A 26,216-nucleotide genomic window follows, 5' to 3' on the forward strand; every position below is an offset into this window, starting at 1 on the left:
CTTCATCACACCCTTTGGGCGGTTCCACTTTAACCGCCTACCGTTTGGGATCAACTCAGCGCCCGAACACTTTCAGCGCATGATGGCGGAGGTCATCGAGGGTCTCGAAGGAGTGGTGTGTCACATTGACGATGTGTTGGTGTGGGGACGTAACCATCAGGAGCACGATTCCCGTCTCCATGCTACACTGCAAAGACTGGAAAAAGCAGGCATAACGCTGAATGTTGAAAAATGCGAGCTCTCCCAGAGCAAGGTTGCTTTCTTGGGTCACATCATAGCGGATACAGGAATCAGTCCTGACCCGAAGAAAACGGAGGCAATTACAGAAATGACAGAGCCAACTAATGTGTCAGAGTTGCGCAGTTTTCTGGGCATGGTGAATCAAGTGGGCAAGTTCATCCCCCATTTAGCTGAAAAAGACAAAGCCCTGCGAGATCTTCTTTCCAAAAAGAACGCATGGTATTGGGGAACTGACCAAGTGAGAGCTTTCAAAACATTACGAGATGCCCTGACCTCACCCCCAGTGCTCGCAATGTATGACCCCAACAGAGACATTAAAGTATCAGCAGATGCTTCATCCTATGGTCTCGGAGGTGTTCTTTTGCAGCTGTGGGAAGAAGGATGGCGACCAGTGGCGTATGCATCGAGGTCCCTTTCTCCTACAGAACAACGATACGCACAAGTGGAAAAAGAGGCACTGGCATCTACATGGGCGTGTGAGCGTTTTCGTGATTTCCTGATTGGTAAACATTTTTGTCTTGAAACGGACCACAAACCTCTCGTTTCCTTACTGGGAGGACAAGCTCTGGATCTCTTGCCACCCAGGATCCAGCGATTCAGAATGAGACTCATGCGTTACTCGTACACTGTGCAGTACGCCCCAGGGAAATCGCTCTGGACAGCAGATACTTTGTCCCGCTCACCTCTGAAAAAACCAATGAACCTGTCAGACAAAGAGCTAATGGAAAGCACAGACATATATGTCGACAGTATTGTAGCAAACATGCCTGTCAGTTCATCATATATGCAAACACTGAAGGAACAACTGAAAAGCGACAGTGTGTGTGCTCGCGTCATGGACATGTGCACCGAAGGCTGGCCAGAACATGCAAAACAAGAGCCTTTACTGCGAAATTACTGGCCTGACCGAGCCACGCTCACTGTTGAAGACGGCCTTTTGTTAAAAGACACACGGCTTGTCATTCCTTCAGCAATGAGAAACGAGGTGCTGGAAAAACTACACGAAGGACATCAAGGTGTTGTAAAATGTAAAGCTCGTGCACGCCAAACAGTGTGGTGGCCCGGGCTGAGTCAACAAATCTCTGAGATGGTGCTCAAGTGCAAAACGTGTATTCAAGAAAGACACAATAACAGTGAGCCACTCATGCCAACAGAATACCCTGCCCGCCCATGGCAGAGAGTGGGCACAGATCTTTTCGAGCTGGGAGGGAAAACTTACCTTCTCGCTGTTGACTATCACTCTAGATTTGTTGAGATTGCTTTGTTAAACAGGACAAAATCAAACGATGTCATTACTCACCTGAAATCTTTCTTTGCCCGTCACGGCATCCCAGAGGTCCTCATGTCTGATAATGGACCACAGTATTCAGGTCAAATCTTTACAGACTTTGCAGCAGCATACGGCTTCAAACACATCACAAGCAGTCCCAAGTTTCCGCAAAGTAATGGAGAAGCAGAACGTGCTGTGCAGACTGTAAAAAAATCTTCTGAAAAAAGCAGCTGATCCTTATCTAGCTCTTCTTGCCTATAGAGCTACACCACTGCAGTCCGGATACAGCCCTGCAGAGCTTTTAATGGGCAGACGTCTGCGAACCACACTGCCGATGCTTCCATCGCAGCTGGAGCCCACACTGCCGGACAACGCACTGCTCGCTCGAAAGGAAAGGGAGAAGAGGATGATGGACATGGCAAACTTCAACAGGCGCCACCGCGCAAAACCTTTATGCAGCCTGTCCCCAGGAGAGCAAGTTTGGGTGACTGATGTCAAAACTACAGGCACTGTTATCCAAAATCACTCTACACCCCGATCATACACAGTGGAGTTACCACAAGGGACTGTGAGGCGTAATCGTGTGCATTTGATTCCTTTAAGTTCACCTGTGCATGAACCTGCTAATGTGCCTGTGTTGCAGAAGCCCCAAACACCCAGTGTGATCCCTGCTACACCTGTTAACACTGATGTGGTCAGAACCAAGTCAGGGAGGCCAATAGTTAAACCTAAAAAGTTAGATCTGTAAGAAAAAAAAAAAGGTTGTTGTTATGTAACTGTGTTATAAGGGTTTTGTAGAGCACAGTAAAATAAAGCTAAAAAGAGTTGTTAAGAAAAGAAAAGGACAAGAAAACAAAAACAAAAGGTTAAAAATGTAATGCAGATTGTTTGCCAGATGTTCTTGTATGGCTTTGAAAAAGAGAAGTTCTGTCCTGAGAAAAGGAATATTCTGTTTTTGTTTAAAAGGGGAGATGTGGTGTATTCATAATTGTCTCTGGTACATTTGTTGTATGGGCAGTATGTGTTCACTGTTTGATTGTGTAATTACGTGTTACGCACTGGCAATGCATGCCGGTAGATGGTAATACAGGAAGTAAAAGAGATGGTCTTACCGCACACAGTGGTCCCGCGTACTTATTCAGATTCAGAGTAAGAATCACACAGTTTACTGCCACCTTCTTGTGTTTTCTCTCTTCTATCTTGCCCAAGGTCTCAGCTGTGATCCATTCTTTATGATGCTATTTCTTTATTCCGACCACTTCTTCACTGATTGTTCTCAGTGTCTTCTTTATGGTCTGCCAATTGGCCTGTATGCTGCTTTTCTCCTCTCCCTGGTGCAGCTAATTAAGCACCTTGATCTTGCTCTTGAACCGAACTCCTCCCTTTATCTTTACTCGACTGACATCATTCTTCGCTCTACGCCGTGTTGTTTTTGTCCAGTTCTTCTTTAACTTCAGCTGCATGTTGGCTACTACAAGATGGTGGTCAGATGCCACATCTGCTCCTCTTCTCACCCTAACACCCTGGAGAAAACTTCTAAACTTCTTGCTAATGCTGATGTGGTCAGTCTGGTTCTCTGTCACACTGTCCAGTGATACCCAGGTTCTTTTGTGGATCCACTTGTGCGGAAAAATGCTACCTCCGATGACCAGGTTGTTGAATGCACACAAATCAACTAATCTCTGCCCATTATCATTCATCACTCCCAGCCCATGTATCCCTATGATTTGTTCATATCCTGTGTTGTCAAACCCAATCTTGGGTTCACATTAAAATCTCCCATAAGGATAATGATGTCTCTGGTTCGGATTTGAACTCATCTGAGATTTTTATTAGATACACCTGTGGTACCAATCTGAAAATCCCATGTCGCCTTATTCTCGAGTTATTGCAGGGTGACAACAATACCCCACAACTTTTTAGGGCTGAGGGGTAATAAAACCAAACAAATGGAACTGATTACATAAATCTTTGGGGGGGAACAGTCTCACCTGGTCTGTCACAGTCTACAGGTGCTGCACCAGGTGGAGTCCTGGTTCCTGCTCTCTCCTCTCCTCTACTGTCCACACACCAACAATAACCAGTGGAGCCATGGCACTGAAATAAAGATGAGAAATACATTCCATTTTGGGGAATTCTGACCTTTATTTGATAAACAGTGAAGAGTTTTCAGACATGAAAGAAGGGAGGAACAGTGGTGGAAACCACGCAGCAAAGCTCCCTGAGTGAGAGTCGAACATAGACTGCTGTGTTGAGCTTTTCAGCATAAAGTTGCCTGCTCAACCACGTGAGCTAAACTAACACCAATAAAAAGGGTCTTAAGAAGAACAAAAAGAAATCACTGATAAAAGCCAAAGAAGAAACTGTAGTTATTCACTAAATAAATAAATAAAAAGTCAGAGTTTCACCTGCTGAGGTAGATACTGTCCTTCTGCATCACACTGTGGTTTGTAGACTCCAGTTATAGGATATCCATCAGCACTGGTGGTCTTTACGCTGTCTCTGTGGTGCTCACAGTGAGTTTTAGCACGCTCCGGTAGACCTGAAGGCAAAAATAAAAATAATCACATATAAGCTGTGCTGTGTCAACATGAAATCAACCTGCGTAAAACAATCTGAATGAAGAAGTCTCACCTGGTCTGTCACAGTCTACAGGTGCTGCACCAGGTGGAGTCCTGGTTCCTGCTCTCTCCTCTCCTCTACTGTCCACACACCAACAATAACCAGTGGAGCCATGGCACTGAAATAAAGATGAGAAATACATTCCATTTTGGGGCATTTTGAACTTTATTTGATAAACAGTGAAGAGTTTTCAGACATGAAAGAAGGGAGGAACAGTGGCAGAAGAAACTGTAGTTATTCACTAAATAAATAAATAAAAAGTCACAGTTTCACCTGCTGAGATAGATACTGTCCTTCTGCATCACACTGTGGTACATAGGCTCCAACTATAGGATATCCATCAGCACTGGTGGTCTTTACGCTGTCTCTGTGGTGCTCACAGTGAGTTTTAACATGCTCTGGTTGATCTGAAAGAGAAACAAAGCACATCTAAACCTTCCTGTGTCAACTCCAAATAAACCTGTAAAATACTGGTGGCCGCCAGTACTACCCCTCAGCTTCATAGTAGCTGCACCTGCATGCATCAATGTCAAAATCCTTGTTCACAAATAAGAGTTTTAGAAAACTTGACCTCTGACCTTTAGGTCAAGGTCACTGAGATTTGAACTCATCTGAGATTTTTATTAGATACACCTGTGGTACCAATCTGAAAATCCCATGTCGCCTTATTCTCGAGTTATTGCAGGGTGACAGCAATACCCCACAACTTTTTAGGGCTGAGGGGTAATAAAACTAATCTGAATGAAGTACAGGACACTAGAATAAGAGTCTCACCTGGTCTGTCACAGTCTACAGGTGCTGCACCAGGTGGAGTCCTGGTTCCTGCTCTCTCCTCTCCTCTACTGTCCACACACCAACAATAACCAGTGGAGCCATGGCACTGAAATAAAGATGAGAAACACATTATTTAGAAGAACAAAATTAAGTTTTAGATGAAAGCCCAAAGCCAAACTGTACTAATTGGAGTTTCACCTGCTGAGGTAGATACTGTCCTTCTGCATCACACTGTGGTTTGTAGACTCCAGTTATAGGATATCCATCAGCACTGGTGGTCTTTACGCTGTCTCTGTGGTGCTCACAGCGAGTTTTAAGACGCTCCGGTCGATCTGAATGAGAAAAAAACACAAAGACAGAAAATTTAGGAAAAACAACACACAAACCAGAAAAAAGCATAAATTCATGAGTTGCAAGAGACAGTCTGTCAACATCAGAAGTTTCTGACTGGCAAAGACACCTGTTTGGAAAGTCAAGGGTGAACAGTTCAATTCCACCTGAAATCACAAAGCCCCTCTGGGGTTAAGGCACAAAGAGCTTCTAGTGTAAAGCTATGAACCATATCAAAACCCCTTGTCAGCAGGGACATATATTAGCCCTCGACACAACCCCTTCATGGTTAAAATCAGACTGAATTGGAGTCTTTGCCTTTAAACCAAAGGCATCTTTTGCAAAGGCACTGGTTGACTAGATTTAGCCCAGAATACAATATCCATGGAGTGCTACTGACCTTCCTGCTGAGAGCAGTAGAAACCATTCCCAAAAAACCCCAGCTGACACTGACACTGGAAAGATCCCAGTCCATTAATACATCTGGCATTGATGTGACATGGAGAAGAGCTGCACTCATCTATATCTGAAAAAAAGAAAAAAACAGAAGGAGAGAAAGGAGTCAAAAACCACAACTGGACTGGAAACTGCACTACCAATACAACTAAACACTCACACAAAAAATACTACCTGGCTGCTTAATAGATGTTATTTATTTCAGTGGTGATTTATCAGTAGTGTGATTATCTAAATGTAAAGTATTACCGGTATACTTAGTTTTATTTTTTATTTTTTTGGGGGGGCTCAAAGAAAGTTCATCAAAAGTTCACACTTTTACGTGAAAGGAGGACATGTATGCGCGCACACATTCACAGACAGACACACAAACACACACACAGCCAGGACCTTGCTCCTCCACACATTCCAAAGCAACAAACACATTGTGCCATTGCTCCATTTGTCTTTCCCTTAACCCCCACCCGCCCTGTTTAATCTCACCCTGTCGTTCTCACATTAGTTCTGTTCTCACATTTCTCATCTATCCTCCCCTCTGCCTGTGTTTTCTAGCTTTTTGCAGCTGTGGATGAAGAAATGTTGTAGCTCTGCTTGGACAAACAAGTGAACCTTTTCCAAATATTCAACTCATTTTGGAACTTGGAGGACAAAATGCTCCGAGAATACTTCTCAGGGGGACAGTTAGTCCAGCTGACAATGGATAAAATGCAACAAAGGCAGAATGGAAGAATGATGTGTTTGCCACAAAAAATATGTGTGCACATATTTGGTTAAAATTTGCATTTGCATCAAAGGTACGGTATGTGAAAGCAGACAGGATGCCACAGCTTAAAAAGTCAGCAGAAACCAGCACATTTCTAAGCAGAGATTGATCGAACTGACACGGTGTTATGGCTTTCAGTTGATTTCTTTGCACACAGGGGATATTCTTAAGTGGGATTTCTGAAATGCTAAACATTCGGTTTAGTTGAAATTAACTGTCTGTTTGCTGAAGCTAATCATCAGCCCTCCACCACCGTCATCATCATCATCAACCGAGGGACTGGATCCTCTCTAGAGAAGCAACTGAATAACACCGAGCGCCACAACACCAGTCACCTGGCTAGCCAGCTGACAAATAGTGAAAATTTTCAAAATAAGAGCTCATAAGAAAGGGTTTTCCAACAATAAACTGATGATAGATGATGCAACACATGTCAGTTCTTATGCAGAACAACTGAAAATGTTCACACTTGTTGCTGATGATGTGATTAAACTGATAGGAGGCAGTTCAGAATGTGCAGGCTGCAAGTGTCGCAAGGAAGTTGATATCAGCCCTTAACGTAAACAATCTGGGAGACAAAAGACGAAGAATTCATGCAAGAGATAGCAAAAGAGGTGGACGAGAAGTAAAAGAACATAGAAAAGAAGCACAACATTTTTGGCTTCTAATGAAATTATTGGATACAGTTCCATTGATTGATGTCAAGTCATTCATGTTTCCCTCAGAGCGACCCGTAATAACTGATGAGATCTACTGACTTTGCAAAAAAATTTCCTCTCACATTTTATACAGATGTTTTGTGCATTTCTTGAAGGAATTTCCAAACTCACCAACACAGGTACGCCCATCGTAGCCAAATTCGTAGCCCCTCTGGCAGTGACAGCGGTGACTCCCAGGCAGGTTCACACACTCAGAATTATCCCCACATGTGCCCAAACCCTCAGCGCACTCATCTATGTCTGCAGAGAGGGAGACAAAGAAATTAGCTTTTCTTTAAATTTACAAGTCTGTAAATCAGGAATTCCTTGTCAACACATGTAAAAGCTGTAATTAGGGCTCATTACTGGTGCTTTTACTGTATAAAAAGAAAAAGCAAGGTTTCATAGGACTCTGTGCAGTCTAGTAGTACACCCTTAACAGCTTCTAAAGAATTAAGAGGGTAAATAACAGGCAGGTGCTTCCCTTGATTAAGCGATCATCACCAAGTTTGAGCACCTCTAGAAAAGCAGGGGTTTTGGCAGTTTGCTGTTCTGACACATCCAGGTGTGTGCTAACACGATGCCACAATCTTCCAAGAAGCAAATGTCTAAGGTCAGTACAACTGACGAGCTACAACTCAGACTCTACAGACCTCAGTTAGCATGTTAAATATTAAAGGTTGGTGGAGGAGTGATGATTCAGGGTTAATTTGCAGGACCTGGGGACTTTGTAGCCATTAAGTCGACCAGGATCTTCTCTGCATACCAAAGTATTCTAGACAAATGTCAGGCCATCTGTCTTACAGCTGAAGCTTGGACATACATTGGCTATGCAAAAGGATAAGGATCTCAAGCGTGCCAACAAATCTAAAACAGAAATGCTGAAAAAGAAAAGAATCAAGGTGTTGCATCAAACCATTCGAAGTCCAGATCTTTACCCGATTAATATGTGTGGAGGGACATTAAGAGAACTGTGCATGAACGAATGCCTGCAAACTTCAATGACCTGAAGTGACACTGCAAAGAATAATGAGCCAAAACTCCTCCACAACAACGTGAAATAATGATAAGTCGTAAAGAAAACAATTACTTCAAGTTATTGCTGCTAAACTGAGAAATGGTGGCGAGTCTTGTGCACATTTTTTTTCCTCACATGAATGTAAAATGCATTGTGTAATACAACATGGAGATCATCTGAGCAGAAAGGCGCACTGAGGCCCATCCATGAGAATTTAGGATGAGCCTGGGGCTTTCTTTGCTGTCAGCAGCGAAAAAGACCTGCTGCTGGGCTAATGACAGACCACACACCAGCTTGAAGTCCTGAAGGCCCTTTTAACTTGAAAATTAACCTTGAAGAGACGAATGGAGAGGAAGGATGAAGAAAAGAAAAGAAAAGAAAAGAAAAGAAAAGAAAAGAGTGATTACAGACGATTCTGCTCAACCAACCTGTACTTGACCCCTCTACACTGGCTGGACAGATGTTGATAAAACACAGAAACACTGTCTTGGACTTCGACATTTTGTATGCGACAGAAAACGCTAGACTAAACAAAGGCAGAGGAAGCACTCTGAAATGTACATAAACCATCTCATTGCTGCACAGTATATCCACAGAAGAATCCACTCTACGTGCTTGTTCACAGAAGGACCGACACAGACACAGATAGATACCGTAACAGTTGTGCCCATCTCCTGTATAACCAGTAGCACACTGGCACTGGAAAGCCAGGTCCTCTAACGGGATGCACTGGGCTGTGGTGTCACAGTCGTGGGTCCCGGCATAGCAAGGGTTGTGCAGCTCAGGGCCTGGAGCTTCCATTTCATGAGGGAAGAAAAAGAAAGGATTGTGTTTTTAATCACAGTGGATGCAACTTAACAGTGACCGAGAGTGACAGTGAAAAATTACTCTAAGATTCCTAACAGTGCTGCTGGAGAGAGAGGATCCGTTTGGACACCAGGTGTCTATGATTTTTAGGGTCAAGTACAATAACTCAGTTTTGTCTGAATTTAGAAACAGGTCATCCAGATCTTTATGTCTTTTATTCATACCTACAGTCTAACTAGTTGGTATTTGTCATCTGGTTTCATGGATAGATAAGCTGGGTATCATCTGCATAGCAGAGAAAATGTATGCTATTCCTTCTAATAATACTGGCTAAGGATAGCATGTATAATGTAAATAGAATTGGCTCTTGCAAGGAATCCTGTGGAATAATTAACCTTAGTGTGTGAAGAGGACTTCCCATTTACACAAATAAGTAAGCTTAAGTACTTTTTATATGCTAACTTTCATATAACTCCCTGTAACCAGTGTCTAATATAATTTCCTTATTTAATATAATATATATACTTCTGCCATGGTGGATTTTTCATGTTCAAAGTTTCATTTGAGGTCAGCCTTAAAAATAATTCAATATTTCTTCTATTTCAGACATTATTTTGTCTTACACTGGCTCTGTATGATGACAAAGAGAGACCATATCCCTGTTATAGTCATCTCAGTCAAATTGTTTTGGCTATGGTTACAGAAGCCCCACCCACTTGCTGGTAAAACCTTCTGTTTAGGAGTAGCAGCCAATCAGATGAAAGATGGCCTAAAGAGCCAAAAGCAGGTAAAATGGCTTGTTTCAGGTAACCTGATGGAACTCATGCAAAGCTACTCTATTAGAAAAAATTGCTTGTGTACTGTCAGTAATGTCCATTTGATTTCATTTTCATTTTCTAGTCTTTCAAAGCACATTAAAAGTGGCACCTTCAACAAATGTTAAAAAAGAAAGAATTTAAAGAAGCAGACAATAACATTAACAGACATTAGAATCTGAAAATAAACTGCATTAGACATAAAAGAGCAACATTGTTAAAGCTGGTGTGAGAAAATTCAACCAGACAACCACACAAAATCTGCTACACACCAAATATCCTGAGCTCAGATCAACTGAGGTCTGGATTATTTAGTGAAACTTCAGTGATTAGGGCAATGATTACAGGGCAAGTTAACCAAACACACATGTAAAATCACTCCAGACAAACTCCCACAGGACAGACTCCTCTTAGGAAGCAACTCCCTTCATGTTCTCTATGTTCAACATATGGACAAGCTTAGACGCATATGGGGGGGTAGACACATGGACAGAGGGATGAGTGAGCGGATGTGAGTTCAGGGTTTCTTCATACTGCTGCGTGGCTCAGACACACAATTTCAAAAACAAACCTCAGACGAATTTTGAGAAAATCAGAAATATAAACAAAAGAGCAAAGAAAACCATGGGGGAAAAAATAGAAATGTTAAAGATGAATAAATATGCTTAAAGTTCAAATTTGCTCTGTACAGCAGGATACAGCAATGATCCTGTTATAAGAATGCTCCAACTCTTATTTTTTTGTATTATTATAACTTTAACATTAAGCAATATTATAGTGTCGTTAAAACAAGTCTCAGCATCTTTGATCGATAACTTTGGTCTCGTGTCATGTAAAAATATTATCTAATGTAAAATACCCCACACTGCTCAGGCATTCCTTCTACCCACACAATTTAAATATTGGCCCAAATATGGAATTTAGATTCGGCTCAAACACAAACCTTCAGTGTCTGCATGGTTTCGCTTTTATTTCAAGGACATCTATAGTTAGTCGGCTCCAGTTGGCTGGGATGTAAAATATTCTCAGTTATGCACATGAACACATCTGTTATAATATCTGTTTTTAATAATCTTAGAGTGTTTCATGCTGGACTTTTGCTTTACTGTCAGCTTCATCATATGCCATAAACAACAACACACTTGCACATAAACAAAAACAAACATACACACACGCAGCTTGTTTTCATCTCCTGAGGCCAGAGAGCAATTTTGGCTCATTATCAGAGAGAGAGAGAGAGAGAGAGAGAGAGAGAGAGAGAGAGAGAGAGAGAGAGAGAGAGAGAGAGACCCTGCAAAGTCTGAATGTGGCGGTAAAAAAGGGGAGATGAGAGCGTGAGATACACATGGACTGTAGAAAAGGCTGAGGGATAATTAAAGAGAGAGAGAATGGGAGAAGCACGCACGCACACACACACACACACACATCATCATCATCATCATCATCATCATCAAAGTGGTGAGTGCAGTTTCCCACCTGTTGCTTTTCAAAAATCTCCTCCACACACGCATAAACACGTAGACACAAACAAACTGGGTTTATGCACTGGACACTTAAAGTCCAGCAACACTAAATCATCTGAACGCACTGAAAGCTGGATTTAAGTGGTTTATCGGGCTAAAAAAAAAAAAAAACCCGGCACAGCTAAGGAGAAAACTACCCAAATGAATCCATAGTGGTGTCAACAGTTAGCTAAAGTGAGGCTGCAAATAAAAAACTAACTGCAGGCATGGTGCTTAAAACATGGGGGCAATTAACATGTAGTTCTTTTAAAATATGCAGCTTTGGCTTTTGCACTACGGGGAATGTACAACAGGGGCCCGAGTCTCATTAACAGACTCAGACTCTTTAAAATGACGAGATGTTTGTTCAAAGCAAAATCCAGATAAGTAAGATAAATATGAATCACTTTAGGTCTAAAATGCTAAATTGGCCACAGGTGTGAATGCGGGAGTGAGTGTGAGTGCAAATGATTGTCTGTCTCTGTATGTTAGCCCTGCGACAGACTGGCGACCTGTCCAGGGTGTACCCCGCCTCTCGCCCCATGACAGCTGAGATAGGTTTCAGCGCCCCGCGCGACCCTGAAAAGGATAAGCGGAAGCGAATGGATGGATGAATCATTTTAGCGGCACCGTGGCACGGTGGGGTCTTTCTGTGCGGAGTTTACATGTTCTCCCCATGTTGCGTGGGTTCTCCCCGGTTGCTCCGGCTTCCTTCCACAGTCCAAAGACATGAAGTTAGTGGGGATAGGAAAACACTAAATTGCCTATGGGTGTGAATGTGAGTGCGAATGGTTGTCTTTGTCTATCTGTTAGCCCTGAGACAGACTGGTGACCTGTCCAGGATGTACCCTGCCTCTCACCCTAAGACAGCTGGGATAGGCTCCAGATGGATGAATAATTTCAAATATTTACTTCAAAACTATTTACTCCAATACTTTAAATAACAGGTGGCTACATTAGATTCAATTAAATCATTGAAAATAGGGGGCCCTCAATAAACTATACCACAACTAGTTAATTTGCAGTTTAATAAAGCGTATGACAGGTTTACCTGTCAGTTCAGCGTCTTTTCTTCCACAATTCTCATGACATCACTAGTCAGCTATTCTACCTGGCAACCCCCATTCAAGACACCCCCCACTCCACAGCACATATGTATGCCCTCTGTGTGACAGGCTCATACTTAACCCATGTTTACAAAATCCCTTATCCCCAAAAGCTCTTCCAGCTGTGGTCTGGGTGGATCATTGTGTGTGAGCATGTGCATGTGTGAGATATGTCATCATAACGTTTTTAATCAGCGTGCTGACGTCTCAATGACAGATTCCTGGTCTGAATCCAAAAACAAGGTGGTGGTGTCTGTCTCAAATTCTTTTTCAGACTTCTTTTTCCCGTCATCTTACAAGGTCACGTATCCAACTGTCACTATCTGCTTTTCAGCAGACAAAGTGGGTAAAGACAGCACAACTGCTGCATGTTGACAGAAAAAGAACACAACACATGTTCTGTCCTGTATTTATATATCTATGAACATTTTTTCTTCCATTATTTTAAGGAGAGCAGATGAAGGTAATGGACATAAAAATTAAAAACAACGCGGGAAAAATTGTTGAAAAACTTTTCATCTAATGTAACATAATTCATCTAAAAGGATCTTTTCTTTGGCTTAGCAAGCCACAAAGACCTCTGTGATTCTCAAAGTGCTTGATTTACCATTCACTTGGGTGCAGTAAAGCTTTAACAACGATAAAACTGTAAATAGAAAAGATAACATCAAATATGCCTGTCAACCACACACACTCCCCAAACACATTCAAATCCAACCCATACCTTGGATATCACTGGATCTAACTGCCTACAGTTACTATTCTGTGACCAACGCAGCGAAAAGTAGCTAGCAGCTAATTTCAGGTTTACCTTCTGTAGATCATTGATTATTGAATCATTAAATGATTGCCAAGCAATATTTGTTTATGAGACCTGCCGTAACTGTGGTCCAATAGCATGGTGGCAGGAGTTTTGTTTTTCCGGTACTGGCATTGTGTTTTAACGCTGGGGTACGCATTAAAGTTTTACAGCGGACTAACATCCAGAGTGATCATTGGCTTGTCGCATCACATGAGAATGCTACACCTTCTATTAGTAAAACTATATTAATGTCCATTCCATCCATCCATTCGCTTCCGCTTATCCTTTTCAGGGTCGCGGGGGGCGCTGGAGCCTATCCCAGCTGTCATAGGGCAAAAGGCGGGGTACACCCTGGACAGGTCGCCAGTCTGTCGCAGGGCTAACACATAGGGACAGACAACCATTCACACTCACATTCACACCTAGTGGCAATTTGGATTATCCAATTAACCTATCCCCACAAGCTGCATGTCTTTGGACGGTGGGAGGGAACCCACGCAAACACAGGGAGATCATTCAATTCATTTCAATTCAATTCAATTCAATTCAATTCAATTCAATTCAATTCAATTCAATTCAATTCAATTTATATAGAACCAAATCACAAAAACAGTTGCCTCAAGAGGCTTTGTATTCTAAGGTAAAGACCCTAAAATACTACAGAGAAAACCCCAACAATCAGATAACCCCACTCTCTTTTAACAGAAAGCAGATGTCTTTGATTTGTCTTCCTCCCCTCACCCCCAACCGGTGGTAGCAACGTCTGCCCCTCCCTAAATTTCTGGTTCTGCCAGAGGTTTCTTCCTGTTAAAAGGAAGTTTTTCTTCCCACTTTCTCCAAAGCCTTAGCTAATAGGGGGTTATCTTATTGTTGGAGGTTTCCTCTCTAAATTTTTAGGGTCTTTATCTTACAATATAAAGCCCCTTAAGGCAACTGTTGTTGTGATTTGACATTACGAATAAAATCTAATTAAAATGAATTGAAGAAAACTCCAGCACAGCCAGGCTCATGGAGGTACAGCCATCTGTTGTGACTGGTTGGGGAGGGGTAAGAAAGGAAGACTGAACCAAAGAGACAATGTGGAAGTCAGCCAGAGATTAACAGTAACTAATGATGAAATACGATGCTGTGTTCCAAAAGGTTGATTCTGTTCATCTGGAGGTAGCGTTTTCAGTGGGAGAAACGTTTCGTCACCCATCCAAGTGACTTCTTCAGTCTCAGCTGACTGCAGGTTTCCCCAATCTTATAAACAGCACATTTGCATAATGACTGAAACCAGCCCACTGAAGGAACAATGGGCTGTGAGGTCAGTTCCTTGATCATTAGATTAAGGTGAAGAAGAAGAAGAAATGCTCAGTGCACCATGGGAAACCCCCAGCAGCCTAAGTCTATTGGGACGTACCAAGGGAGGGTTCAGTGTCACCTGTCATCCAATCCTTACTATAAGCTTCATCAAAAGGGAAAGTTTTGAGCCTAATCTTAAATCTAGAATAAAGGTCGTCTATCTCCCAATTCCAAAGTGGGAGCTGGTTCCACAGAAGAGAGGTACTTTTAAATACCCTCCTTCCCATCCTGGAGAGGCCATCCACAGTTTCTCAGCTGAGAACCAGAGACTCAGACTCTGAGCTGCTAATTGTCAGCCACTTCACACAAGTGGATCCAGTGTGAAAGTGAGTTTACTAAAACTCACATCCTCTGCCTCTTCATGGCTCCTAAAAAATTCTGTCCATAAAAGTTGTAAACATAGTCAGTTGTACCAATAATACTTTAATAATTATAATAATTACTAAGTAGTATTCCAAGCACATTACTTTTTTATTCCTAGGTTGCAGACGATAAGGCAGAACACAAACTTGGGGGCAAATTCCACAGAACCAGTTCTGGTTTGGTGGTTTTGGCTTGTGCTCTGGAAACAGAAGGTGCTTTTAAACAGTAAGGCAAATCTTTTTTTTCAACACTCTGAGATTTTTTTCCCCACTCATGCTAAGTTCTCATTAAATTCTGTTGGCCTATCTACAGTTTTCACTCCTTGACCAGCTCTTTTCGTTAACTGTGTTAACACATGTCTGGATTCATCTGCAGCTGAATTCGTTAAAATCCTTAAAGACAGCTGTGACAGCTGTGACGTAAACTGTGGTTCAAATTATCCTTAAAAGGGTCTGGTGTGTCTGCACCATGGTAGACACTGAAGTGAAAATGGAGACATTATGACAACATTTTCTATGGTTTCAATCTGTAAATCCACAGCATGTGTTCTTAAACCTGTGCTCTATCCAACTCTGTGCCATTGGTTTGGCTGAGGTTTCTGTGGCAACCCTGCAATAATTAATAGCTGAATGGTTAAAGGCTCTGGAAGAGAAGTCATGTTTCCAACACTGTAGGCGTTGACTGAAGCTGAAAGACTGAAGTTACAAAATATGTGGTACAACCATTCTCGGGACTAGTCTGGCTTGTGTTGTTGGTCCATCCAAGTTATAACATACAAAGAGCTGAAGTGAAAGCAAGTGTTAAAAATGATGGGACGTGTCCACTGCAGTCACTATCTGTGGTTTTCATTTTGTATTTTTTATTATTATCTTTGATGGAGTTTTGTGTGCTTCTCTCTTTCCTCTGGCGAACTCTGTTGCGGCTCCCTTTGCTGTTACGGCCCACTTGTCAACCAGTTAGCATTCGACAACAGACAGCTTGATCTGCATCCAGCAACGTGCAGTTGGGGTTTTGGAAGACTGCACAGGAAGATGTTTGCGGTGGGTGAAAACCCCTCACCAGAAACTGTCCATATGGAATGCCATACGCAAACAGACACAACTGGTAGATCATAAAATACACATGACAGGGATGGTCTGAAATCCATTTAGCCATTAGAACCATAAGATTTGTTGATTTAAACTTTAAATTGTTTCAGTTTGGAGAACAGCCTGTTTTTTTGGTCATCATGTATGACTGTATCATGTATCAGAGTATCTAGTAGATGTTTTTATGACAGCTTGCTGGGAAACAGTTTACATAATGGCAGCATTTACTGCTGTAGCTCAGGAGGTAGAGCAGGTCATCTACTGATTGGAAGGTTCGATCCCTGGCTTTCCCAGTCTGCATGCCAAATATCCTTGGGCAAGATATTAACCCCAGGTTGCTCTCCAATGCGTCCATTGGACTATGAATGTGTGTGAATGGTAGTTACTAAGGAGTTAAAAGCATAGAAGACAGTGCTTGTGTGAACGTGGCATATTGCATAGAGGGTTTTGAGTACTCTAGGAGAGTAAAAAAGCGCTATATAACAATCAGTCCATTTACCATTTAAAGAAAAATCTCAGCTCAAAAACTGTCACAGTTATCGACAACTCCAGTCATTAAGTGAACTGCAGTGTCAGTTATCTTTTCATGAGTTTAGGTTCATAAAATGTGTGCAACCTTGTAAACACTGTCCATTGTACCATGCGTTATTTATCTTATATTACAAGTAGGGGAATGGCATGTGCACTAAATACCTATATCTATATACCAAGTATCATGAAAATGATAACTTTTTCACTTTTGGCACAAAAAATGCCAGCTGGCCTGCTAACCACACCCATGCTGGCAATTACAGCGTAAAGAAAATGTAGTTGATTTACCGAATACTTTTATAATTTTATAACAAGGGGCAACTACTCAAGACAGTATTTTCTTATGTGAGCTTGCAATCTGTCTCTGTCGGCAGGGAAAGACAAATATTATTCCGAAACCAAACAGTCCCTTCATGAATCAAACGCCCTTTTGATGTGGGCCATAGCAATCGCTTGGCGAGCACATTTCTGTCTAGACAGGCTTCAGTAGACAAATTCTTCCTGCTAATGTTAGCTAAAATTTTATGTTATTCTTATTATTATTTATTGCTGGACAATAAATACTTAAATAAATACAGCACTTCAGGCTTTTAAACTACTGTTGTGTTGTGTTGTTGTTTGCTGTTTATGTGTCTAAATTTGTTGACTTGATTTTATAAGAACTTTGCATTACGTGTGGTCAGAGGCTTGACAAGTCGCAAATGTTCACTTTACTTCAGGTCAAGGCACTACTTGCTATGGTCGATTTAAGAAAACACTACCATGTTAAAACTCACACATTATATGAGTAAATATGTAGTATATACAGTAACTGGACCACCTGTGAATTGCTATTAAAGTGTGATCTCTGTAAACATAGTTTGTCTCACCTCTAACTGGGCTGATTTTGTTGGTGATGGCGTATCTCAGGATCCGCTCCTCCTTCACGAACATGACAAACACCCTCTCCATAAGGATCTGCAAAGTCTCCGGGGTGGCAGCTTGGTTGTTGTGTGGGCAGTCACGGTAGGTGATATTCTGTTTAAGCTGGAAAGAGAAGGACTCGGACCCTCGGTCTGCTGTAACCACTGAATACTCTCTAATAGAGGTGGAGGTTGCAACTGTAGAAAGAGAGATGGAGTCACTTTAAGCAACAAAAAGGGCAATCGAATGATGTATGCTGTTCAATCCTTGACTTTACCTGAGGGGTAGTACTGGTAAGTCTCTTTGAAGGGCTCCATGGTAACTTCAGCACCAGGAGGAAGGAAGGGCACACTGCCGCTGATTACAGTACCCACGGTTAGGTGGTTGTGGTCATCGAGGCCACGGGCCGTCTGAATAATTGACAAGTGCTGGTTCCCAGGGTAAAATACAACCTCTGCGTGACGACTGAACTCAGCACCTTGTAACACAAATAATCATCAATCTTTTATTTACTGGTTTATATATAACAAACATGCAGAAGCTACATTTCAGAAAAAGTGCAGTGTCTACAATAGTTACACACTAACACAACCACACAGCTGTTTCCCATTAGTGAGGGGAGGGGGAAGACTGATATCACATCACATCCCTGGAGACACTACATCTGGCTGGGAGACCAGAAACACACACATGCAAAAAAACAGACACACGATGTCCTTGCTATTAAGGAGTTCCCTCATGTCTCTCCAGAATGTCAAGAGTCAGGACGTACAAGGCAAAAAACTGTGCAAACATGTTTACCTGTCAGTTTGAATCCCGCTTGGCTATTCTGCAGCTCCAAAGCAAACAGCCATCCAAATAGCTCTCCAATGGGTGCAACTGGCATCAGTGCCCAGCCCACTGGTTCTGGTACCTGACCAAGAGGGATAATGTTTGCTAAGTTGACTAAGTTTACATAAATGACGCAAGACATTAAGATGTTCATTTTTTTCAGAGGCTTTTTAACCAACATATTTCAATTTCCTTTACTTAAAAATGATTAAATCCAAGGTGGATTTGAAAAAATTGTGGTTGAAAAAAATTCGAATTGAATTCCCCCAATGGACACTATATCAGGTGTTTGTGCTGATATGCTGTGTTTGTTTTCCTCCTTATTTGGTGTTGTGCATTATAGCCAAACTTTAGTTTCATCCATCCAAAGAACATTGTTTCAGAAGTCTTGTGATTTGTTCAGATGCAAAGTGGAAAACCTAAGCTGTGCTGTCATGTTCTTAGAGGCTTCCTCCTGATAACACTTCAAAGCAAACCATACATGCACTTTTTTATTAAATAACGATGGTATCATGACATTAAACATTGATGGACTCAGACTCTACAGGCCTCAGCATGCCCATGTAGTTCTTGGTCTGACATTGGAATGAATTCACTGGGATTTCCATTATGTTAACACACCTCAATGCTCCAGACCAGCAAACTGACAAAACTTTTATAGAGGTGCTCAAACCTGCTGATGTCAATTAATCAAAAACATTCGATTAGCCAAGTATTAGGGTTACCCTCTTAATTCCTGTGGAAGCAGTACGGGTATGCTTAGTTTGTCTCATGACTACGTGCAGTCCTCTGAAAACTTTCTTTTTCATGACTGTAAGTTAAACCTTGCTCCTGATCTCCTGATCTGATAAGTTAGCCCCACTCTGAAAGCTTACCAGATTGGTTCCTTAAATTTGTTATGGAAAAAGTACTGGCTGCCTTAATCTTAATTACAATATAGAAGAAGCTTGTACACGATTAATGGGGCTGTTTTTCAGGTTGTACCTCGCTGATCGCAGTATACGCCCTCCCGTCTCCCACCACGATGTAGGCATGGAGATCAATGTTGTTCAGCGATACTGGAGTCGATCCCACATACACAGTACCGCTCACCTTACCGCTAACACGCTGGGGGGCACCTGGATGAGCAGCACAGAACGCACACAACAAAGCAGCTTTAATATGTAAAGACAACCAATGGGCACAGCACTTAGAAAAAATGGCCAAGATCTAACCATCAGGCAGACACTGGCGTCCATTTCCATAGAAGCCTGGTTGGCAGTGACAGCAGAAGCCTGTGGCATAGTCAGTGCAAAATGCATTCTGGGAGCACTGCTGCAGGAATCTAAATGAGAAGGAGAAAGTTGTAGTTTTAAGTACGATCGGTGCTTTTTTGATATGTATTCATGGCATCAGACAAGGCATGAGAATGGACAAGTGTCAGATCAAGCAGACACTAACTTAAAATATTATTTCTGCAGGAAAGAGCTTTTCTTTTTTAAGAAAGATCTTCAGATTCTGAGAAAGCAACTTTTACTCTTTACACTGTTTTGAACAAATCTCAGTGTTGTTAAGACACCTAACAAAGTTGTCTTTGATGTCTTTTCAATGTCTTACCAACAATGTCTGATTGGCTGTGTAGGTAAGCAAATTAAATTGCATGTCTACTCTTTACATACCTGGCACATGTTTCCTTATTCTCTGTAGTATATTGAATCACTATGAGAGAAAAAAAGTAAGATTAGAGGATACATGATACGACATTTAAACTCATTAGCCTAATGTTTCCACTCTAATGCTTCAGTTATACCCACTACATTGGTTAGTTTGCGCTCCACTGGTGACATCATCACTCAGCCATATTCATTTAAGCTCTCTGTTATGACGCAGGTACTTGCAGTATTCTCCTGAACAGTAAGTGTTGCTACTCAGACAAAACCTTCATATTGCTGATGGTTTAGGGGGAGAAGAGTTTTTCCGACTAAGTCTTATCTTTTCAAACTGTTGCAACATCTCCCTCTGTATCATCTGTGAATGTCTTCTGCAAAATTTATGAAAAATCTTTTATAATGATCAACATTCTATATTATTTTTATGACTTTTACCTGAAAATGAGTGATGGTAAGATGATTCACTTGAACAATTTATATTTTGTCTCCAATCTACACATTGTACAAAAACTTCAATTCAAATGTATTTGTATAGCACCAGATCACACCAACAGTCAACTCAAGGCGCGTTATACTGCAAAGTAAAGACCCTACAATAACACAAAGAAATCAGATGACCCTCTATGACCAAGAACTTACTGACAGTGGGAAGGAAAAACTCTTTTAACAGGAAGAGACTCTGCAGCTGGTTGGGGGTGAGTGGAACAACATGAAATTTGCACACACACATGCAGACATATATGCATACACTCCAAGATGCTATATGAAAAGAAAACCAGCTGCTGCAGTCCTGCTTCAAACATCCACACATGCACATCTTTCCTCTTTAATGAGAACCTTCATTGACATAATACATTGTGTAGTCTTGTAACCCTCACCACTCACTGGCTAACCACAACCCTAAACTAAGCCAAATATTAACCTAAACCTCAATACCAAGTAATAAACAGTCCTTGGATGTGGCCAAGATGAGACCCAATGTCTTCACAGCATATACATGTTCTGACTACGGCTCTAAATAGACTCTAAACTAAAAGACTGTTTATTTGTTGAAAGTGTCTCTGACTTGAATGCTGCACAATTTTTTTCTTTGAATCGACAAAAAAATAAATAAATAACTGAGTCAGCAAGAAAACTGCTGACTTAAGATATTTAGATTGAAACCTTAAATGCCTATTCTTATTAGAACTGCTCAAATCTGACCACAACCTCACATGCTTAAGTAACTTCTCTTAACAAAAAACATCACATGGAGCTTGCATAACTCCTGAGCGAGTGCATTGTTCTCTTTGACTTTCTCATTTTCTTTCTCTCTTTTTGGGACGTTGGAATTTTCTAGGGAGACAAAGACGTAACAATTGTACTCCAAGTTTCATAAACATCAAATCCATAAAAATGCCGAAAAATATAAATGTGCTTTCTAAAAACTTCAAAACACATAAATATAGCACTTGACATTTGACCTTTTTTAAAACCCGCTTGAAAACACACTTGTATTCTTTAGCTTTTAATTGTGACTAGTCTTTCATTGTTTTTTTACTATGAATGTTTACTATTTCCATTATCTACAGCACTTTGGTTCAACCTGTGTTGTTTTTAAATGTGCTTATGAATAAATTTGATTTGATTTGATTTGCAGCAAGATGCTCCATATCCCATCCTGCCTGTTTCCACTTTTACTATAGCTCTACAACAAAATAGTGAGCTTAAAGACATATCTTGTTTTCCTAAAAACATGCATAAAAATGTCAGATAGAACATTAAACACTTGGCGACAGATCTCGAAGGCTTCTCAGAAAAAACTGTTTCTTTTTCCCAAACTGACCTAATAAGATGAACTCACTTACACAGACAGTTTGCTTGACCTTATATAAGAGGTTCACTGAGAACACATTCTTATTTATGGCAAAATCCTGTGGGAGTAGTTTGAAGGGGAGGGAGCGTGAGCACACACACCTGGTAGCTACACAGCACAACGGCAGTATTGTATTAGGTACCGCTCGGCAGCTGGCCAAGACAGCGAGGTAGCGTTTTCCATGAAACTAATTTCAAAGAGTAGAGAAAGTGCAACCAAGGTTATTTTGTTATAGCTACAATGTACAGATGTCCCCAAATGCATCACATGCAGGCAGTGACAAAGTTACTGATATGAAAAGAGGACAGCTATGAGAATTCACTCTCTGTATATGTGTATGGGTTTGACTGTGCCTGTTCAAAACGTGGCTGTGTGAAATAGGCACATTTTTGGCTGTGGCTTTCTTTAGAATGGCTCCTCAAAACATAGTCTCATGTGACTCACTTCATTGTCACAGGAATCCAAAGACAAATAAATAAATAAAATTGCATGAAAAACAAAACAAAGTGTATACTTGCCCAGTTATCACTATGACAACTTGACTGTGAAAAAGACTGAACTTTTGACCAGCTGTCCTTTTGTTTCTGACGTCCTTTAAATGGCCTATTTTGGCCTAAGCGTGAAACGAGCACACTATGAAGTAACTTGGAAAACTGTTGGAAAGTGTATCTAGACGATTCAGTGAGGTACCACATATTGATTTGACTGCTCTGTGCACTTCTTTAGGATAAAGTTTGCTGATAAGTTTTAAAAAAAGAAAAATACTCATTGTTTTTTTCTTACCTCCTGTGTCAAAATTAACCTGTTCTTCATCCACACTGACCACATGTGCTCCAGGGGAAAGAGGCGGAGCATTTCTATGTGGGGTGTGCACATTCACCACTTTCAGAGGCAGCTGCAGAGGAAGACACAGGAGAAATATGTTCTGGCATTGAAAGCAATAAAATCCAAGCCTGTAGCTGTAATTCTCTACAAATATCATAATCCAGAAAGTTATGATCTGCGCTATGTTCTCATTATTTTGTTGACAACACCATTCCACTATGACCATGATATTTTCTTAAATTGTCCTTTGAATTTAAAATCCTTTTAACACCTGACAACCCTGCTGTTTCAATTCCCTTTTTTCATATCTAACTAAGGCAGTTGTGATGGCAAAAGGTGTGCATAATACCAAGTTGTGCATGATAAATGGTTAGTGGGTTATACTACAGTTCTTTGCACATTTGAACCACTGTTACCTGTGGTTGCTGTTCCTGGGGCTGCTGAGCACCTCCCTCTGCGACTGTCTGTGGAGGATTAGGGGAAGCGTACTGCCTCTCTGGTGGCTCGAAACCATACACAGGTTCAAAGGTCAATGGTATATTGTCGCTCCCATAATGGTTTTGCGGTAGAAGGAATCTTGATCGGTCACCATCAGCAGGTGCAGGCTGGAATTCAGGGTTCCTCTCTGTTAAAGGATAATCATCTTCTCTTTCTTGGGTATTAGGGTCAAACGTATTCTCCACATATTCTTCAAACTCATCATAGTCTGGGGTGGTGGTGCCCTGGAAGGAAAAACAATGGAAAAGTCAGAGGAGTAAAGAGCAGCATGGGTGTCTGAGGTTGTGGTGGCAGCTAATAAAACTGATTGGACTGGGGATTATCTAAAAAGAACATCAGAAACAGTGTGTAAGATAAAGAACAGTGAAAACAATCATAACAAGAGGGTTGTGTCTGACTGTCTTATCTGTTGGGAAGCCCAAGATGGTAGAAATGTCCTACACTGGTGCCAACTCCACCCAACACCCAAAGAAGGGTCACACCAACAGATTGTACTGTTAAACAAGTCTAAGCCCTGGATCAGATGGTGGCAAAACTTCCCCTGTGCAATAGGAGCAGGCGGTGGTTAACTGAGGGCAGATGGAAGAACTGCAGGCCCAGGCCGAGCGGCACAACCCGGTGCTGGAAAACCTTGTGGTCTGGTCTGGGGCCGCAACTCAACTGCCTCTACTTACCATGGCTCTTTGATCATGCCACACAAGACAGTGGAGACGTATGACCGCAGCTGGTCTTGGATATGTTTGAGGATACAGTGTTGGAGGCTGGTAAGCAGCTGGTGGAGGAAAAGGCTGTGTGGCTGCTTCCCCTATTGTCTGGGGAAGGGCAGGCAGCAGCGCTCAGCCTACCAGCGGTTTTTCAGGGGAACTTTAAAGATGTCTGGAAGACTGTGCTGGACTGCTTGGGCTACTCCCATAAAGACCAGTGCTGCCAATTCCACAACTCCAGACTGGGAGTGGGAGATCAGCTATTGGCCACACCCAGCTGGCTGTAACTAGGGATGTTGTAGTGGGAAATGTACATCCTGTTGCTGGTGGTGCTGATATAATATGATAAAACCATAATAAAATCGTGACCCAATTCTTCTGGATGAGTCCTACTTGGAATGCCAGTCAGGTCATTTCACTGGAGTGCACAAGGATATCCTTTTGTTTTTAGTCTTGGTGAATTATGCAACACAATATCATGAAGAGGTGGCTTTGTGAAGCATTTCAATTTCTGCTGAGAGTGTGGTCCATGAGCTGTTTCTGGTCATATTCTGAATCCCAAAAGAAATATTTACTGACCAGGGCAATTTTTTCAAATCTCACACATGGGCTGGTGGAGTGTGTGAATAAAGCATTAAATTCCATGATGTTTGAGGAGAAGTTCATTCACAAGGATGAATGAACTTGGGACTGGTGGTTAGACCCACTGTTGTTTCCACTGTAGGAGGTGCCCCAGGCCTCCACTGATTTTTTCTTTTCCTTTGAAATGCTGTTTGGCAGAAAACCACGTGTGGTGTTGGACCTACTTACAGAAAACTGTGAGAAAAGTCCAAGCAAAAATAAAAGAAGAGAGGATGTCAGAGGATGACAACAGAGAGGCTAGACTCAAGTAGTTTACACCAGGAGGTAAACTACTTGTGTTTCTCCCATCCTCCAGCTGAAAAGTACTTGTCAAGTAGTAAGGGTCTTTTGTGGTCACACATGATGGGTGGGTGATGTCAATTATGAGTTAGCACATTCTGCCAGGGGTAGAGCCACAAAAATATACTGCCTGAAAGTGCAGAGGCAGGCAGATCCTGTTTCTCTGGTGAGCTTGATGAAAGACAAAGATGGGTTGGGGCCCATTCCCGCCATTCCTTCGTGACGACCATCTCACACAAGCCCAGAGAGCAGATGCTGTTAGGTGGTTCTTGGAGCTGAATGGGTTCATCATGAACTTTGCAGAGCTAACTAGTCCCCTGACCAACCTCACCCGAAAGTGTGAGTCAGACCTGGTCCATTGACAGAGCAGTGCCAAGGAAGCTTTAAATTCCATTTGACTGGGTAAAATAAACTCTCTGGGGATAACCATGCTCCATAGTCCTAACTTCTCCCTGAGGACAGGTGGCCGTTTTGTGTTTGCAGGTGAGGGGATTCGACTGAGGTATACATCGGTTGTAAGCTGTCAGAGCGCAAGACTAAATACAGCACAGCAGATAAAGAATGTCTGGCAATTCTGTAGGCAGTTGAAGCCCTCCACTGTTATCTCCTGATATGCTGATTCACCCTATGTTCGGGCAATGTTTTGCAGAATGATGGCTCCATTGCACGAAGGATGCCAACACCCAGATCATCCAACGATATCTAGCTTGACAGCCTTTCAAATTCACGATGATCCAAAGGCTTTTGAGGTATAGATGGTTGTGGCTGATTTCCTCTTCTGTGGGCAAAGGAAGTTTAGGCCGGATGGCTCCGCATCCCAGGTTGGGCGATTGGGGTATTTGGTGGCGGGGTGTGGTTTTGGCTCAGCGCCGGGAGAGCTGGAGCAGAGGGCTCTTTGGGCTGGCTGGCACAGCTGTCAGCAATTGTCTCATTATGTCTCTTCTATTTATGCAGTAGCTCGCTGGGACCAAGGTGTGTATAGCAATCACTTGGACTAGCAGCCAGAAGAGCTACTAGAGCTGATAAAATTGAGTGGACATGTCACTGTTAAAAAAGCGTTAGAGATAACACTGAATGAATAAAGAAAGCAGCATAGCAAGAACGTTGTGTCTGACTGTGTGTGTTGGGAAGCCCATGATGGCAGAGATGCTCTACAGCAGGTGTGTCAAACTCATTTTACATGGCGGGCTACGTGCAACCCACTTTGATCTTAAGCGGTCCGGACGACTGAAACTCCCCATTCTGTAAAGAAGTTACATATTTAACTGTTTTTCTACATGTGCCAATAACAGAAATCTGTCAGCACGGCTCTTTGGACTTAAATTGTAAGAAATAAAATTAAAGTAAAAGTTCTGGTAGCTCATTGCTCTGACTTCCAGTTTTGTGTTATTTGTTTTTTTTTAATTGTTTTTTAATTGTTTTGTTTTTAACTGTAGTCATAAAAAAATTAAATTTCTATAGTAGAAATTGAAAAGCAAACTTTTCTGTTTTTCACAAAGTT

The 26,216-nt window shown here is 41.8% G+C and overlaps 1 protein-coding gene across 2 annotated transcripts in view; it reads right to left on the reverse strand.

The window, feature by feature from the left end:
• The window catches only part of nid2a (nidogen 2a (osteonidogen)), a 57,528-nt gene that overhangs the window by 14,870 nt on the left and 16,442 nt on the right, over positions 1-26,216 (reverse strand). The window contains exons 7-23 of one of the 2 annotated variants that reach the window (XM_085348740.1): positions 23,009-23,314; positions 22,551-22,662; positions 19,922-19,961; positions 19,478-19,587; positions 19,248-19,381; positions 18,234-18,345; positions 17,710-17,910; positions 17,399-17,629; positions 8,825-8,965; positions 7,286-7,414; positions 5,637-5,762; positions 5,105-5,238; positions 4,907-5,012; positions 4,406-4,539; positions 4,145-4,250; positions 3,919-4,052; positions 3,502-3,607 (exon numbers count right to left, since the gene is read on the reverse strand). In XM_085348740.1, the coding sequence (XP_085204866.1) occupies positions 3,502-3,607; positions 3,919-4,052; positions 4,145-4,250; positions 4,406-4,539; positions 4,907-5,012; positions 5,105-5,238; positions 5,637-5,762; positions 7,286-7,414; positions 8,825-8,965; positions 17,399-17,629; positions 17,710-17,910; positions 18,234-18,345; positions 19,248-19,381; positions 19,478-19,587; positions 19,922-19,961; positions 22,551-22,662; positions 23,009-23,314 (2,362 nt within the window). The remainder of the gene's footprint in view (positions 1-3,501; positions 3,608-3,918; positions 4,053-4,144; positions 4,251-4,405; positions 4,540-4,906; positions 5,013-5,104; positions 5,239-5,636; positions 5,763-7,285; positions 7,415-8,824; positions 8,966-17,398; positions 17,630-17,709; positions 17,911-18,233; positions 18,346-19,247; positions 19,382-19,477; positions 19,588-19,921; positions 19,962-22,550; positions 22,663-23,008; positions 23,315-26,216) is intronic. The other variant, XM_085348741.1, reaches the window with a different exon arrangement.

The sequence above is a fragment of the Diplotaxodon limnothrissa genome, linkage group LG23, assembly GCF_057381915.1.
Source record: "Diplotaxodon limnothrissa isolate DT_005_m linkage group LG23, D_limnothrissa_male_GT1.1, whole genome shotgun sequence".
Classification (NCBI taxonomy): Eukaryota; Metazoa; Chordata; class Actinopteri; order Cichliformes; family Cichlidae; genus Diplotaxodon; species Diplotaxodon limnothrissa.